This window comes from Pelecanus crispus, chromosome 15 (genome assembly GCF_030463565.1).
Source record: "Pelecanus crispus isolate bPelCri1 chromosome 15, bPelCri1.pri, whole genome shotgun sequence".
NCBI classification, from domain to species: Eukaryota; Metazoa; Chordata; class Aves; order Pelecaniformes; family Pelecanidae; genus Pelecanus; species Pelecanus crispus.
Window position 1 is genome coordinate 6980628 of NC_134657.1, and position 19062 is coordinate 6999689.

General features: G+C 38.6%; 1 protein-coding gene across 2 annotated transcripts; it reads right to left on the minus strand.

Moving 5' to 3' along the window:
* Positions 1–2053: 2053 nt before the first annotated feature.
* SDF4 (stromal cell derived factor 4) lies at positions 2054–18978 on the minus strand. Of its 2 annotated transcripts, none has more exons than XM_075721587.1 (7): positions 18771–18978; positions 16917–17283; positions 9740–9876; positions 9137–9250; positions 5230–5388; positions 3929–4104; positions 2054–2301 (listed from the first exon to the last, which is right to left on the minus strand). In XM_075721587.1, the coding sequence occupies exons 2-7, from the start codon at positions 17222–17224 to the stop codon at positions 2125–2127; spliced, it is 1071 nt and encodes a 356-aa protein (XP_075577702.1). In that variant the 5' UTR covers positions 17225–17283; positions 18771–18978; the 3' UTR covers positions 2054–2124. The 2 variants fall into 2 exon arrangements, with proteins under 2 accessions (XP_075577702.1, XP_075577701.1); XM_075721586.1 differs by lacking the exon at positions 18771–18978 and adding an exon at positions 18318–18398.
* Between the last annotated feature and the right edge of the window lie 84 nt (positions 18979–19062).

Below are 19062 nucleotides of genomic sequence, written 5' to 3' on the forward strand. Positions count from 1 at the left end.
TTGTTCCTCAAGTTTCAGATTTATCAGGTGTGGCAAACACTGCAACAACAGTACATACTTTAACATTTTTGCAGTTGCTAGCTAAATACTGTGTTACCTTGTATTTTCAAGGGATTCCATGCTTGCATTATCAGAAGATTAAGCTAAGGCTGCGTATGCATAATCTTTGCCTCTATTGACAGACAAACTTCCAAATTTCATCATCATATTTCAGCTGCTCAAGAATCCCTCTGCAAACTAGCACAAGATAGAACTTGTCCACTCAAATTATATCTAAATAATTGAATTGTGCAAACAACTAGAATATAATACAAGAATGCAGTCAGGACATTTATACAATTATCAACTAATATTGCTAAAACTTTTGTCTTAACTAGATTGTGAACAACCACATTGCAAAACCGTACGTTTACATGTATAATTTTGTGTTAGTTCAAAGTGCAGGTCATTGCATATTTATGAAGCCGTAGTTAAAACAACAGCAAAGCAAAACCTAGACCTTTTGCCAATCAATGTAAATCAGCCATACCTATGACTTCTGCTAAGCACCACATCTTTAAACAATGGGATTTTGTTTTGAACATCTCCAGATTCTAGCCATATTAAAATCCCACTACCCTGCAATCAAGTACATGGGGGGCCTCAGTAGGGGGGCGGAAGGGAGTGGGGGCCAACTAATGTGGCAGACATTAACAAAAGCTCATTTTAACATGAGATTATCAACCAAATTTATCCCTCTCTCACAGTTCTTTCAAAATCATATTTTAATTTCTCTGTCCTTCAATTTTTCCCACTCACTGACAAACCCAAAACCAGCAACATTTCCAAAGCATGGAGAAAAATATTTAATGAAAAAAGATGTATGTATATAAAAAGACTCTGATACAAGTCATTTAACAAAAAAGCAAAAAAAAAAAAAAGAGGGCATACCAAAACAGAAACAGACAGCAATACTTATATTTACATTATATTAACAGAATAAATTTAATCAAATATAACATCTCACTTGGATTTTCAGGCAACCCTTCTGAAAGAGGGGTTTTTACACTAAAGACGGAACCAGCGTAAAAATAAATTTTCTATTTTAGACAGTAGTGGATATGACCCTTGTGTTGCAAGATGCTTTCAGAGATTACCCAAAACCAGACTGATTAAAAAAGCTTCCCAAGTGCTGACTGTACATTGCTTTGGCAAAAGCAGTTCAAAAGCAAAGCCTGTATTTCCCCCTGCTTCATCATTCATGAGTTCATCAGCATCATTAATTTGTACAGAGGCAAGTAATTATACTAGTTTTAACAACCAATTCTAGTTAAGTAGTAATCATACACTTAGATGAATCCCATTGCTTTGTCCAACATCTTTAAGTCCACAAAGAAACCTCCTCCTTGTTTCATTTTAGAATGAAATCTGATTTTTTAAGACAGAAGCACACTCTCACACTCCCAGTGCAGCTGCAAACACAAAACCTGTCACAGTATAACCAGTTTTCTTTTTAAAGTAGATGCAGAAGAGTTTCTCTGTAACATTTAAAATAAGTTCTTCCCAACAGCTCCTAGATAGTTCAGCAATGGAGGAAGAACTTGTATTAAATTCTCAACAATACATAAGTAGGTTGAGATGCATTGAGAAAAATACTGGAAGATTAGCCAATCAGTCTATGTATGGATATTCTCATGAGGTCAGAACACGTGTATTTGAACCACAATCCCCTTTACAAAAGCCAACATCTTTCAGTGTTATTTGTGATTTCCATGGATCTGCAGCTATGAGGGCAACAACAAGAGTTAAATATTTAAGGAGCCTCCACCAAATATGATCAGCCAAGAGCAGCTGAAACTTCAGCTGGATTAACTGTACAAATCAGGGCAAACTGATGCAGTCCAGTACCCACCCCATTATTTATGGACTTTTTTTCCCCCCCTCATACCAAAGGCAACAGAGCTGCAGATCTTATGAATGGACGCAAGATTTTGGGTTGTTTTTTTTTTTTTAAGTCTAGGACAACACATTGTAGGCATATAACACAGATAGCAGCAAAGTAACTTTCTGTCTGTTTGGGGGTTGGATTTTTTTTTTTTTTTGAAAGCAAGAAAGTGCTTCAGAGCTCTGGAAAAGTGAGCAGGATCAGAACTCCTCATGGACGTTACGTGCATAGTCCATAAGCTTGCTGCCTGTGAAGTATTCACTATATTTCAGGATCTCCTCCAGCTCTAAGTGATGGTTTTGATTTTCATCTGCTACTGCTATCATTTGCTTTGCTTCATTTAGGGCATTGTATTCATTCATAGGATCCATATATTCCTAAAACAAGTAAGAAAATAATTTTCAATCACTAAGCACACATTTCCACGCATCAGAATTATGAACCTTAGCTCTATATAAGCTTCAGCAATTATGAGACCAACAAAAGCCATCCCAAAGTGAACATGAGTCATGGAAACAGGTGTTAGCACATGTTTTTAACAGGCTTACATCTATGTCCTAGCTATTTTTCCATTCACTGCTTCCTTGGCTGTTCTAACAGAAATCCACATTTTCTCAGCTTATGCCAGTGTCTACAATAAAAATATTTTTGACATTTTGGTTGCAAACTAAACTCACTATCAAATCTGGTGTTTTTTTGTGAAGAAATATCAATTCAAAATTAAAAAGCGTCACACTATTGATCTGTAGGACCTACATTTTCTTGTTTCTGGAGATAGTCTTTTTAGAATATTTCAATTTAGAACTTTGTTGTTCCATTTTAAACAACCAGACAGACATTACAGAGGTCAGAAGTCTCAGAAACAAAGCATTTTGCTTCTTCATCAAACTTGAAATAGATTAAAAGTTAACAAACAGTGCACTTTAGTTCACGACATAGAAGACTCAAGATTATCTTCAATTTCTTCCCAGAAGACGTGACATACGTGTGTGCGCGTCTATGTGTGTACACATATACAAAGACTTCACAGATAAAATGGCTGTTTTTAACAGCAAAATCTCAGTAAAAAGGCTATTAACACTGTCTATGTCACAATATAACTGTTCATCTATACTACCGCTATATTTCATATCCACATATTTGCATAGCGAGAAGGTTAGGAACTTTAACATTCATCCTGTCTTGGGGAGAAGCCAAACATTTTAGAGGATCTCCTTTCACACTGCCTACGCTGCAGTTTGAATTCTGCTAGTCAAAGTACACTCTTACATCCAGAAAGGAAAAAAGAGCCAGAAATGAGCCACAAGCCTCTTCTATTGGCCACAAAACTGCCACAACTATAGGGTGCAAAATACTTCATGTTGTTTGGTAGACTCTTCTGCAGACAGAATTATTAGAAGAAAGCCTTACTTCTGCAAACCAAAGTCCAAAAAGAACACAAACTAGAATCCACACTTGAAAATAATAATCTGTTTTTTTAAAAAAGAAAAACACTCTGAAAGACAAGAGATCTCTGCTATTTTCTAGGTTACTGGGGCCCCAGGGTTTGTCATTGGGGTTTTTTGGTTTGTTTTATTTTGGGGTTTGGTGGTGGTTTTTTTTTTTTTTTTTGAATATATAGGTTGCCACTTACTCCTTTTGCAACTGAAAGTATGACTCATTGTCCCATTAACCAGCGCACCTAATGAAGTCTGTGACTTGCTTTCATGCACTCCATATCCATACAAGTGTCTATGTGACAAAAAACCCTAAAAGCATACTTATGAGTAACAGTTATGCTAGAAACACTCCCCCTCCTCTTTAACAAAAAGCATAACGACACTATCTGCAAGCACTATAGAACAATACTATAATCCAAAGTTTTGTGAAGTCGACACACACACTCCATACTGTTAATTCATATATTTTTGGACTCCATATTCTCTACAGCAGTTTCAATCCTGTATTTAAAAACCTACTATTGGTTTTAAAAACACTAGAACTAACTATTTGAGGAAGACTTACCTCCAGCTCTTCCATTGTGACAATACCATCATGGTTAGCATCAATGACCTCCTCAAATTCCTTCCTTCTGTCTTTTACCCAGTCATCATCAATATCTTGAGCTTGCTGGTTCTCTACAGTACCAACAGGTAATGAAATGAACTCTGAAAGGGTAAGTTTCTTATCTCCGTCTTGATCTACAACAGAAGCACAAAGTAACTGAAAAGTATTTCTCAATGCCCATTAAAAATGAGAAATTCCTTCATGTCAGATATGTCATTGGTACAGTCTGCCTGGTTTCAGCAGTCCACAATCCTGCCCCTAGCAGAGAACAATAGTTACCATTTATATCTTTGGTTAGCCAAAAACTCTGTAATGGTACATGCACAATGATTTAGAAGGCTAAAAACACACACTCATCAATATACTAAACAAAAACAATTTTACTGGTCCTGAAGGACACACCCAATGGCAAGCTGGGCTTTTTTTTTTTTTTTAAATTGTTGTTTATTTTTTCAACAATCTACTGCAACAGACATTTTCTTACAGCTGTATCCAGTCTCCCCTTGTATTAGCATTCAGGTAAATTATCCCTCATAAAAGACTACATACTGGAGTTGTTCTGTCTGCACGTGTCACAAGTATCACTGAAACCCTTCATATTTATTAAGCTAACAACTAGCAAAGTCATAGTTTTTTTTTTTTTTTAATCCAGGTGTTCTACCAGTTTTAAATATGCATCACTATTGAGTCAATAGAAAAAAACAAACATGTGTACCAATACTTACGAATTTAAAAAAAAAAAAAATTCTCAGAAATTATCTCAACCATTTATTTCCACTTTCATGACTGTACGTCACAATCCTTACATGGTTGCTGTACTGGGGAAGTATAAAGCAATTAATGCCCTCCTCATGGACCATTCACATCAATATTTTATAATATTTTACTATTGGTCAAACCTTTTCTACTATTGCTACAGTGACCCTACAATACAGCAGCACTTGTGTGAAGTAGTCTCAGCTGATCTTCTTTGTACAAAATACTCAGAATATCTTTCTAATATATAATGTTGTGCTGTTTTTTAACAACCAGAGACTAAATTTAGTCTTGAGAGATGAACAGACAGCTCCATAGAGACACCAGTGTTTGTGCTAGCAGCTTTTCTTACTCATCACATTAGAAGACGTGTAGAACAGAGCAAACAAGATGTGCAAAAAATTCAGATTGACCCATGACAATGCAATGACCTAACAACGTCTACCCAAAAAAATGGTTTGCAAGTAAACAACCCCCAAGAAACGTGTTTTAAAATGGCGTACCCAAATCTCGGATGATTTCTTTCACCATGAACTTCAGCATTCCCTTACTATGCTCTGGATGAAGAAAGGACAAGAATTCTTCTTCATTCAACAACAGGTCAGGAGGTGGGTTGTCAGCTTGGTACCACCGATCCTTCAAGTTATCTAAAACTTCCTGTGCTAGAAATTTAAGAAAAAGATTTAAGCTATCATGTTCAACCTATTTACAGTTCTCTAAAATATACCTTCCCCTGTTACTCAATTGTTTAAACAAGGATGACCTATGAACCAGTTATTTTACAGTTCAACTCCCAGGGAAAAGCGGGTGCTGAGGGGAAACAAAGCACAATTAGTTTCGTCCAGTAGTTTGGTTAAAGGATCTTTCCTAGTGTTTCTGCACAAACAGCTGAACTGAAATTAGGAGATGAAAATAAAGATTTAGCTACACCTCTATCAAAACTTCAACATATCAAGAAAAAAAGTAGTGTCCTATCGGTATTGTTAGCTGGTTCTGGTAGGAGGTATGAATAATCCAACTTTGTTCAGCATTTGTGGTTCTCATTTCTTATTTTCATATTTTGAAGCCCACTACCAAGAGAAATCTTTCACCTGCCTGAATACCAGTAGTACCTTTCTTCTGAACTAATCATTTTTGTTTTCTACTTCAAACCAGTCCCGTGCATTGAAATAGCCAAAACATTCTTCAAATTAAAAATATTTTTCAGATTCACTATCTCCACGCATTGCAATTGTCACAACACACCTAGTTAATATCTACAAGACAGAAAGATGCCAAGCAATTCTTTTCCTACTCAAATAATAGCCACAGAACAACTCCTTTAACATTTATCGTGTTTTCTTCTAAGACCAAATAACATAACTATCATTAAAGCTAGACAGATGCTTCTGATCTGTGAAGCACCATTGTACTAGCACTTTGGCTAATAGCACTACATAGGTTTACTCTACTCTGCAGCACTTCTTAAGTCTGCCACAGGTACGAAAATATTCTTTGCCAACACACTGGTTCCAAGCATGATCAAAGGGACACATTTTATTACTCCAATGTTACAACACTCAACTTTTCTTATTTCAACTTGGCATTTCTTAATACAGCATTACCTAAACCAAACCCAGTTGTATCACTGTTTTGAACTCTTTTTAGGTATGTTCAAGCTCACAGGATTTGAGTTAACAAAAAGGTACAGTGATCTACCACGAAGCGATGATCAAATTGTGCATACTGCACACAATTTTAAGTGCAGTTTTTTTCTCCAGCCACACCGCAATTCCAGATAGCGCCCTCACCCCCACAAAACCATATATATCAACTTGATCTTAAAGATCTTTTCCAACCTAAACAATTCTATGATTCTATGAACTAAGCTTAAGAACTGTACTAAACAGACTATAAAGAAGAAAAATCAAAGCCTATTTTTTACAGCAATCATCCATACATTTAAATGGACAGCTGTTCTTTACAAAGCATCTAACTGAAAAGGCAGTAGAAGCAAAGCCATAAAGCAGAGGACTAGGAAAGCTATGAAGAGACTTCTGCCCTGCCTCTGCTCCTTCCTTCTTCCTTTACCTTGTCAAAGGCTCAGAATTTAAAAGAATCACCTACCCAGGGAGAACTTATATCCTTAGACTCAGATACAGTATCCAGTATTTCAGCCTAAAAATGTGATCTGTTGGATCTATGAGAGATTTAAGAGGGTAGCTCTACAAAAGAAAGTTTGGAGACATCAAGAACAGATACTAAGCTAAGCACCAAGAAATGCATTTAGCTTTCAGTAACTTAAGGATACAGGTACTTATTACTCCTTTTAGCTACCTTGTCTTTTCCACGTCAGAAAGCATTCTGACCTTCAGACCTAAACGCTGTATATGTTTTAGTTAACGCTATAATTTAATAAAGGGAAATATTTTTGCTGCAAGGAGCAAATACAAGTTGAAGTACACATGTACGAACAGATACATCAGCACTGAAATCACTTTACATTTCCACTTCTTTCATTTCATCTTACACCATGCAGACAAGCACTTTTTAAGTGAGTTTTTCCTAAACTCAACTGAGAATCATAATTTCTACACGAGTTTCCGCTAAAACCATGCATCTGATTTGAAGAAAAAACCACCCTGCAACACACAACATGAACGTTATGTGCACCTAGTGCTCCTGAACATAACCAAACAGGAAAAAAAATACCTGTATAGAGTATTCTTTTTCTGGTGTAGGCATTTTCTAAATGACACACTGGAAAAAATACTGTCTGTAGCACACCCTGCTATCTGTAAAATACACTAACAAACACAAATCTGAAGCATTTGCTTTTCACAAGTTTTAAAAACACTCTGAAAGACTACAGTTTTCAAGTAATAAACTTTTTTTTTAATTTAATAAACCATCTTAAATAGCTCCTGCATGCTTTTGGTTGCTGAGTTACAAGAGGACAAAAAAAACCCAACAGCTGCATCTACATTTTTGAACTGCTAGTTGCAATTAAGAGTCAAGTCTTCCGTTAATGTTTTTTTGTGAAGAGTAAAGAAATCCTTCAGAATCTTAATATGAATCTTAGGGCAAGTTTGTAAATGGCAAGTTTTAGTTATATCAAGGACACAAGCAAACACAGAATAATCAAATCACTTGTTTATGGTTTTCCAGTGTAGCCAACCCTGAATGTTAGAACTCACAAGTCAATCTCCCTTTGCCTACCTTTCTTACTCAGTCTTAAATGAAACTCAACTGTCAGTCACCAGTTGAAACTGTCGTTATCTGCGTAAGTTAAAAAGTTGTGCCCCTAGTTTTGGTCTGGCATCCAAACTCTACTGTGCTTCTGTGCAACACTTGGAACATGCCTTGAGATCCACGTATTCAGTTATTTTTTTATTATACAGACTCAAAAGAGTACTTTTACACTGCACTAGAGTATGAAAATAAGTTTTGCCTATCATCCTCAGGAAGCGGTAGATAACTAATTTGATTTTCCCGAACAAGGCTTGCTACCTAGGTAGAAAAATGATTATGCACACACTTCCCTTATTCAGCAAATCTTTTATCTGATGAGCATTCCTGTAAACTGTAGTTAACCACACTGCCATAGAACATGCTGCACAGGTGTTTTCCCTGCCATAAAATTCAAAGGCCCATTTGCATTTTAGTTGCTTTTTGATAAATGGAAAATATAACATAACCCACTTTTAAATGACTAATTCCTGCAAGGAAAGTCTAAGGCTTTGTGTTTTACTTAACAGTAAATTTAAACACTTTTAGATGGGGGGGTAGCAGGGAGATTACTCTGCTAGGAGTTGCCATGTTTATACCAACCCAGATTCAAATGAAAGTTTCAAAAGTAATAAGGAAGAAATGATCAATCCCACTAACCTAAAGAATCAACCTCTCTCTACAGAGAGCTTAGATGAAACACGAAACAATTGTTATGCAACCTGCTGCTATTAACTTCTAGTATGCTTTGCAGTGCCTAAACATGTACCTATTTAAACACAACACTGTTTGGTAGCACATACACCCCTCCTCAATTTTAGAACAGGAATTGTGTGTAGCAGCTTCCTTTCATTTGGAGCAACAGGGGACCTGGCTCCCGCATTAACAATACAATGGTCCACAGACAACACAGGTCTGACAAAATTTAGCAGACTGTTAAACATAAATAACTGAAAACTATTCAAACAGGCGGTAACAAATAAGCAACCACGATTTTTCAGTGTTAAATTTTTACATCAAGAGTGCTGGGAAGGCAGATTTGAGTTGGAAAGAAATCTCGCATTTCTGTCTTACGACTTACACATTCTACATTTGTGTAGAAGCAGAAGAACAAGTAAAACATCTTCTGTTAAGAACAGTTTTGACATTCAGGTTTTAGGAAAGTAAAAGAAAAAACGACACACACCAACAGTCTGCACTTACTTTCTTCATCTATTTTCAACTCTTCATTGTTTTTTATCTTCTCTGCAATCTCTTTTTCATTAAAGCCCTTACTTGCCAAAAATTTAATTTTATATTCATCCCAGGACACATGGCCTGTAAAAAAGAGCCACATCTCAGACATGACATAGTATGCTTAAATGACAAACTTTTGGTCTCATTACTTAAAACAGTATGTGCTAAAATCTTTTGGTTCAGCACTAAAACCATCCCATGAAGGTTATGAATGGCAACATGAAAACTATCACCTGATTCACTTTTATGTTTCTTTAGACCAGACAGGCCTTGTCAAAATAATCTATTTAGGTCACCATCCTCACCCCATCCCTGGCAGAGTCACTTAACTTGCTACAATTTCCTGTGACCGCAAATGAAATAACATAGCAGTCAACACAGAACTACAATGCTGACTGGAGCACGTTACTTTGCTCTATTGTCTTGTGTATGGATCAAAACTGTTGCGATTACACACAGTCAAAAGGAACTTAGGTTTTGTCACAGCACATCTGAAGAGCAGCCAGTAGGTTTGGCTACTAGCAACTGACTTAAGACGTCATCGGGGTATGGAGGAATCGTTCATCTTACCATCACCATCAGGGTCCACAGCTCGGAAGTGCATTTTATTCTCTTCCACAGCTTCCTGGAAATGTTCATCTGTCTTTTCCATGATCCAGCGCTGCATCTCTTTCGCACCTATCTTTTTATCATTATTTATATCCACCCTATGGATGAATAGCAAAGAACGTTTAAATTGGGGGGGGTATACCTTTAGATTCTAAATTACTTTATTCAACAATAACAAACGTAGGTTGCTACAGAAAAGAGTATATTTATAACCCTCTCTGATAAGTTGTACATTCTTTGAACTACAGAGTAAACAAGTAGCAAGTTAGCCATTTATTTCATAATTAAATTTAAGTAACTACAACACCTAGGTTACTACTCAGTGAAAAACATTCAGCCATACTCCAACTTTGCTGTAAGTTAACTCATTTCAATATTATGTTTTTGAGTAAATTTTTAAAGCAGAGGAAACCACAAATACATCATTCATGGCATATTAGCTCATTTGCTATTGGTTCAGAATTGTCCACTGCCAGCTGCTGCAGACTTTCACTACTTTGAAGAATTTCTTCTCTAACACTCTCTCAAACCATTAACTCCCTCTCAATTTATCGAAGTCCTTTTTACCTTGATCTTCCATGATCTCTGCAGTTTACCGATGAGCTGCCTCCCTGTGTCTGCCTAGATGACATCACAACTGTTGTGACCATTAAAAACAATGAAAATATAATGTGAATAACCTTGGTGCAAGGACTTTCAAACTATTTAATACTTTGACTGTAGTACTTCTAAGTGGAAAAAACCTAACAAACCTTAGTCTATTATACCTTGACCTCTGGGAACATAACAGCTGGCAGTTTTTAATTCTTAACCCATTTAGAAGTTCTGCACATACATTTGTTCTCCTGTTTCTGAGTTATCAGGCTCACTTTGCTTTGTCAAAGGATATGCTTGTACTCAGTGCTATTGAGCTACAGAACCAAACTTTTTCTACCCGAGTAAAATTATCAGTAAACATCCAATCTGACGATCCATTGTTCTCCTTAATGTACTACCAATACTGCTTTATTGTACTAAGATGCCCTGCCATACCATCAATTCCATTAACGCTTATTTCATTAAAAATAAGTTAATATAAAAATTACAGTTGAAGAACAAATACAAAAACAATAACATGGCACTTGAAGGTTTTTTTGAGCATATCATTATGTATTTATTCAAAAAAGATGTAACAATATTTCAAACTGAAAAGATATCACTAACATTTAGGAGGCAAGGTTCTATTTAAAGCATACCAAACCTACTTGTTCAATTAAAAAAAAAAAAGAAAACAACAAAGAAAAGCACAAAAAAAACCCCTAGCTTGACTGGCTTTTTTATCTGTTTGTATCAACTGTCTTAACAGTACTGAAGTGTTATCATTGAAACTCAAGTTATTAAATGTGATTTGCCTTTAAATGTCAACTAAATGTTAAAAGCTTAAGCCAAATAACAACCCTAGCACCTATTCTTCTGCAACACTTAGCTGTATTAATAAATGCAGTATTAGTGGTTTTAAATATTGTATCACATCTTTCCACATATATACGCACAAGCTCAGTAGTAGCAACTTTTCAGCATCAATGGCAAGACCAGTAAAATGGTCATGTTCCACTCGCACCACCTTGCACTTAACAGGTGAACAAACGTGGGTTTTAATATGGAATAGGTACTATCAAAAATGAGAAGGGAAAACAAAGCATCTTCCTCTCAACATTTAACATTCTAGTTTCCTTAGATCAAAGCTATCAAACTTACTACTTCCAAGCTGTACTTTCCGTCTAAATCACATTGTAACGAGGGAGAAAGGTAACAAACATCCCATTTACTGCTCTTCTCACTCACAAAGGTACACCTTTGTTCTGCTACCACAGTTCACAAGAAGTCTCCAATGACTCAGATTTTCATGAACTAGCAGGCACCCACTGTATAAGGCAAGCTGAAATCCCTTCAGTGTCCATAAACAGCACTTCTGCTTTTGAGAGGAATATTTACAAAGGTATGAAATATAAGATATGGTCCTGCTGTGAGGTTACCATCTAAGGTGATAAAAAAAGACTGTCCCAGCTTCCTTAGATAACCATCTCATTCAGAAGGGTCTACTGAAAACATTTCCAGTAACAATAACAAGCTTAGATAATTAGGTGTTGCTGAACAACCTAACACTGGTAAGTCATGGAAAACTGATTTTGTAACACGTCGATGGGCAACCAGTTTTCTGAGGCAGATAGGCCTGAACACTCAAAAGATGTTAGTAAAAAAATTGCCAAAGAAGTAATTGCCAAAGTACTGGCCAGAAAGAATTTAAGTTCAAGAAAACACGATGAATCCAATCAAGAAGATATCCCAGATTACAACTTTGCTCAAACCCTCCTTGGCAATCTGTACATAGAAATCTGGTGACAATTTCTCAAACTTCATGATGTACCAGCTCAAAAAAACCCCTGACTGCTCTTTTTTTTTTTTTACAAGAAGCATCGTGTTCTGCTAGAGAGTGCTATCTCAGATTTGTAGAAACTTAGGTATATGATGTACTACTTCCTGAACTGACAGCAAGGAAGGTTTTTGTAAAAGCAGGGACTACCGTTAGCATAAATTTGAATTAAACAACAGACTACAGAAAGCAGCTTACCTTATTGCTTACCTCTCTCATTCTAAAGAAAATTATAGATAAACCACAGCCCAGATAGTAGTTGATGCAACGTGACAAATTAGTATTAATACATTTCAGTAATGGGCAACATCAGACATAACAGCTCCTTATAATGTCTAAGTTCAAGGTTAACACTTCACTGACTATTCAAACTATATATCATTATCTATTCACAGCCTAAATATTAATACTACCTTTGAGTAAGACACAAGCAAGTATAACACTTTCTAGGATAGTTGTAAATTTTTCCTTAACAAAAGCGTATAGTACGGGCTGCATTGAATATAGACGTCAAATCCAGAAGAACAGGTTTTAAACACTTCAGCCCAGTTTCTCAACCCCAAGCCACTAAAACCCAGATTTTTGTGGCCACCTTTCAAAAGGTCTACATCTGAAAGTATCATCAATAAACACTGGCCACTCAGGTTTTCAGATTCATATTTTCAGGTTCCTAAATGACAACACCGCAATGCTGCCCGAGGTATCAGGTGGAGCAGAAAGACAGTGTTCTTACCTAAAGGACTAAAGATAACAATTTCCTTGAGCATCTAATGCATGTCACTTTAGAGTTGATTTCTGCTTCATCCAAATAATGAAAAGCAGATCCAGAAAATATTTTTTAATAACTGAAACAAAAAAAAAAGCTCAACTTTACACGGTAGGAGATATGCAAAATTTATTAGATGTATATTTAAATGTACAGGTTAGAAAAAACACAAATCAGGGTGCACACACTACTTAAAACCTTCCAGTGGCATACAGCATAAACAGTTTTTTAACTGAGTAATACAAATCTGTGATTGTCCTGGTTCTGGCTGGGATAGTTAATTTTCCTCCTAGTAGCTGGTATAGTGCTGCGTTTCAGATTTAGTATGAGAATAATGTGATAACACACTGATGTTTTAGTTGTTACTAAGCACGGCTTATACCAAGTCAAGGACTTTTCAGTTTCCCATCCTCTGCCAGCGAGGAGGTACACGAGAACCTGGGAGGGGGCACAGCCAGGAGGGCTGACCCAAACGCTATTCCATACCATGTGACACCATGCTCAGTATAGAAACTGGGGGGAGCTGGCTGGGGGGCAGCGATCGCTGCTCGGGGACTGGCTGGGCGTCAGTCGGCGGGCGGTGAGCAGTTGCATCACTTGTTTTTTCCTGGGTTTTGTTTCTCTCTCTCTTTTTGTTGCTTTCCTTTGCAATACAATTTATTATTTTATTTTATGTTATTTCAATCATTAAACTGTTCTTATCTCAAGCCACGAGTTTTCTTACTTTTCACCCTTCCCAGCTCAGGGCAGCGGGGGGAGCAAGCAGCTGTGTGGTGCTTAGTTGCCAGCTGGGGTTAAACCACAACAGTAATCTAAACCAAAGATATCAAAACAGGAAGCTTAAAATGTCCCCTCTCCTCATTCTTTATTCTACCTGCTATTGTCCAACATCGGCTGTCATTACTAGCATCTTCCCGCCATAGACAGAATGCAGTAGAAATGAGTACTGTGTTAGGCTGTGAGAGAAACCTGGAATTAAGAAAGGGGGCACGGATCTTGCCAAAACCACTCCCTGTGTGCAGTCTGAACACAGTCACAGCTGTAAAGTCTAAGAAAGCTCTACTTACAAGCATTGTGGGATTCAGAACGAGTTCTGCTTTAGGAAAGGGTAAGTTTGTCACTTTTAAACAAGGGGAAAAAACCAAACCAAAAAAAAACCTCTGTACATGGTAGTAGTTAACAGAAGGTGCATTTAAGCCTATGACCAGATGAATGACCATCAAGGTAAGGCACTCAGCTAACACAAAGATTTTAATTTTTAAATTACAACTAGGGCTGCCGCTAAGTAGCTGAACGCATCAGCAAAATGCAAATGCTAGAAGAGGATACTCAACTTTCAAACTCACAGAGGTAACTCTATCGCCACAAAAACACCCTGACAGAAAGCCACACAAATTACATTCTTCTGTACTTGAATTTATCCATTTTGTTCAGTACATGTAACTTAGTGCAGAAGATAACTGACCCTTAGAAGCAAGGCTTGCAAACTGAATTCTAGTACTCAATGCCATTGATTTAGTGAAATTAGCGTCACCATAAATACACTTGATTGCTTTCAATATCCTTCCTCCTTCCCTCCCATCAACACCCACCTACATAAGCTAAACTACACCACACAAAACAATAGGAAAATCTATAGATTTCAGGCTAATTTAAACTATTTAAATAGGGACTACAGCAAATGGGGTTTTTTGCAATTACAAGAAGTACAAGAAGGAAGGATGTCAAGTAAGTCCCTCTCACAGATCTTCTTGACCTGAAGGTACCTGAACGCTTACCCTTGGCCGGGAATGAAGACTAAAAAGATGCACCCAGGATTTTCTGCACCATGCCCAGTTTCACAGGGCGAAGTGGAAGTACTGATTAACTTGTAAAAAAAACACTTCTGTAGACAAAGTAAGGCTTGTCCTCCCAGTAAAGAGTGACTTCAGAAACTGAAATACAGAATTATGAAATGCCACTTGTTCTTTCAGTCACATATAGCTTGCTTGCCTAGAAAAACATGGTTTGGGGAGCTTTTCTTTCATGTTTAAACTTTATTTTCAGTAATCCTATCAGACAATAATTTATGCTTTGAATCGACTACTTTGTATCATACTGGCATGCTGCAGAATCTCAGCTTTCATTAATTAAAAAAACATTGTGTGTTTTCTTTATGTCTTTAGAGAAAATATTTCCAAAGCATCTGGAAGCCTGTGACTTACTAGCTTTTCACAGAAGTTCACAGTATTTCTCTTTTCATTCAGCCTTTAAGAGTACGTCTAGAAAGCAACCAAATTCCTCAGAATGCTTTCCTACATTTCTAATCTGATCAGCTGACGGAATGTAATTTTAAGTAAGTATCTAAGTGAAGCTGATCCCGAGTCCAATTGCTTTAAGCTCCTTCTTTCATAACAAACAGGCAGAAATGAACAGAGTCTGCAATTTGTGAGTAACAGTTTACTAACCACCAGCTGAATGTTTCCAATAAACATACAGCAATAAAGAAAATGAAACCTTCCAAGCACAAACTTAATATTGGTATATATCCTACCAATGAAGTGAGTGGTCTGAATAGCAGACATAGTAATAAAAGATTCTACACTAAATGAAAACAGCTCTCTGGTTTGCCTATTTGATTTAGCTACCTTTGCTCAGGAGAACACCAGAGTAAAAAATCAAATGTTATTATTGGTATTTTTTCCCTGTTAATGGAAAGTTTGCAGAAAAAAACCCAAAATTTTGTTATGCCTTCTTATTTTATCTCAAGTATATGCGCATCCCCACACCATCATCAGCATTAAGAGCACCAATGTAATTTAAGCGGTCTAATAAAATTAATTCGCCATTGCAAAAACGCAACTAAAGCCAATTCTGCCACATAGTGTCTAAAAGTATGCACTGACTTGGATTTCCATTATGTTTACTGACCTCCAAACATCTGACAGTTTATTAGCTGACACAAACCTTATCTAGAACAAGTAGTGCTTTATAAAAGGAAAAATGCTTTAATGTCTAAAAGTAAAGTTAGTATTTTTACAGAAAGAGGTAGATGAAGTTTTCAAAAAGGCGACAAAAGAAAAAATTTAATCTTTCCATTCTCATGTTTCATTCTCATTCTCTTTTTGTAAATTCTGAGGAACTAAATGTTTTGTTAACAATACTGCTAACAATGAAGAAAGCTCTCATGGCAGTTTCTGAATTCTTCGTATGTGCAGTTAGGCATAATTATTTTTTACCTTCACGTATTTCATTTGAAACACTCAAATTTCACACACCTAGCATCTATTAGAAAGTTTTATGAACAGAAAGCAACTGTTAGTTTGTTTATGACAATCTTACCCCATTGTTTGTCCATCCTTTTTCTTCCCTTCTGCCTTTACTATTGTCTTTTCAGTGTTTTTCCTCTGCAGTTATTTGCAGAAGTCAAAATAGAAACAAAACCAAGGTCCATATGGAATGTAAAACCAAGCAATAAATAAGAATCTTAGATAGCCAATTGAAACCAAACTTACAGCAAAGCACTAGAGCATACTACTGCTAGAACAACACTGGAACAAACTCCCACCCTCCCAATTCATTGCATGGGTATCCAGCCCTTCCTTCCTAATTCCTTGATCTAAAACACAAGTGTGATTGATTATTCATCAAGACAGGAAACCAGGAAAAATTAGTATTAATTTTCATACCTCGAGAGGCTATGTAGGTTTTTTCATAGAAACAGTATGTTTTGTCATAAATCTTACCTGACCACAGTACCAATCCTGTATACTGACTGTGACTCTCAACACATGCATTCTCACTCCTGAGAATGGTTTATACAGGTACGTTAATACCTTAGTAACATGAACACAGTGCTTACAGTATGATGCTTTTCCCCTCATCAGTGCAATTCTTAAGTATTACAGAAAAATTTGCAAATTTTACTCTGAAGATCAGAGAAAGAGGCTGCACTGTTCTTGGCAATGTACCTAACTTACTTTGAAAAGATGACCATGAGCTTCTTCCTATTTTTTCTGGGTTCTGAATCTTCCTCAAACTCTTCCATCTCTTTTCCTAGAAAAACTTCTTGATGAAATTCTTTGTTAAGATGTCCATCCATCTCCATTTTGACCCCATTCAAGTGATCTGGGGGCAAGATCTCATTCTCATCTTTACTATCAGCTGGCTTTTCTTTGAGGGCCGAATTATTTGCAGGCCTTGCATAAACATCCATTAGAAGAAATACAAACAGAAGGGACAAATACAGAGATCCCAAACTGCAGAGAAAGGCCTGTCTTGACATCATTTTTTCCTTTTTTACTCAAAACATTAGCTGATTAAACTGCTGTGAATGGATTAAATGATCTAAAAACAAAAAGGAAAAAACACATGTGAATTAAACTCTAGAACATTGTCACCAATAAAACATCTCCTAAAATTCAGAAGAACCTACACACACACAAGTATTTGCTGTGAAAGAATAAAAAAGCCCGTTAAACAATAAATACACGACAAGAAATTAATCTGTGTTAGTTTTCAGTCTGCACGATTGTAACCTCTGTCAGAGGACTTGGAAGATAACATCCTTTAAATAGCCTAGTTCTGCTCTGAAAACTGTCTTCAGGTGTTATGGCATGAGCTGACCTGACAACTGAAGCCCAAGCATTTACTGCAAAGTCAACCCAGCACACAAAGCACTTAACTGTGCGAACGTGCAGCCCGAGCCCAGCTGTGGCAACCTCCCTAACACCAGCACTGCACTTCCCGGCAAGCTGCACAAACAGCCACGACAGCACAACAGTTTACCAGAGATCTCAACAGACTTTAGAAAGGCTGAAAAACGTAAAGGCCTTTTTGGAAAGAGATGACTGAGGGAAATATAATCCAGCCACCAAGCCAGGAAACATGAAATTATTACTCTACCCTTAACTGGTTTAGCGGTGGATTTGGCAGTGTTAGGTTAATGGTTGGACTGGATGATTTTAAAGGTCTTTTCCACCCTAAACGGTTCTATGAGTACAGAAGCCACCACTTAAAGCGGAGCTGGAAACACACAGGAAACAGCCGGCAGGAAAAGCACCTCCGGGGCGGACCTGTCGGGACCTGCTCGCTGGTGCGTGAAAATCGCTGCCACATACGAGTCCGCAAACCCCCGGCGCAGGGAAAAGGACCAGAGCCCAACACAGAGCGTCGAGGAGCACAAAATCCCCAGTCCCGCGGGGCACAGCAGAGCCTTGGGCAGGGGGTACGCGCCCAGCCCGCGGCGGGAGTCACAGCCCGAGCGGCGACGCCGCCTCAATCTCCACCGGAGAGGGGGGGAGCCCGGCGGGGCTGCCCTGCCCGACTCGAAGGGCAGTGGCGGCCCCGAGCCCGCTCCAGGAGAGGCCACACGCACTCACCGACAGCTCCGGGGCGCCCGCAGGGCCCCTTCCCTGCAGGAGAGGGACGCGGCCTCCGAGCACCGTGACAGGCCGCGGGGAGGCCGGCCTGGGCCCCGCTGCCCCTCGCCCCGGTGCCTGTGCGGGCCGCGGCCCCTCAGCGAAGCCGTCAGCCGGCGCGGAGGACCCCAGGCCCGCTCCCGCCCCAGAGGCACGGGCGGAGGGAGGAAGCCGGGCCGGGCCAGCGCTGCGCAGGAACTTCGTCACAACGCAGTGCGTGCGTCAGGGGCGCCGAGCGGCCATCTTGGAGTAGGGCAGGACAGCGCCCGCTCCGCCCGCGGCCGCCATCTTCCCTCACTGCTTCCGGACACGTCGCAGCTGCCAGGGCCTTGCGGTTGCCGTGACCCGGTAAAGGGAGAGGAAAACTCCGGCTGCTAAAAATTTGAACGTGTGCGCTCACGTGATCTTCCCTACCTCAATTAATAATAAAGCAGACCTCCTCCAAGCGTGAAGCAGCCTGTTTAACGCCCTGTCATGTCCCTCTTCTTGGCTCTGCGTACTTCTCTGGGTTTGTGCTTATCGTTCCTCTGCTTGGGAGCCCTTAAAACACTGCCTTCTGTGCGCTACGCGCCGCCAGAGAGCCTTAGGAAACCAGGACGGCAAGCTAGCTAACAAGGCTACGTGCACCCCGTGCCACAGCGAAGCAGCACCGCCGCGCACCAGCGCTGCCACGGGGGCCGGGAGCGGAGCCGGCTGGGGAGCGGAG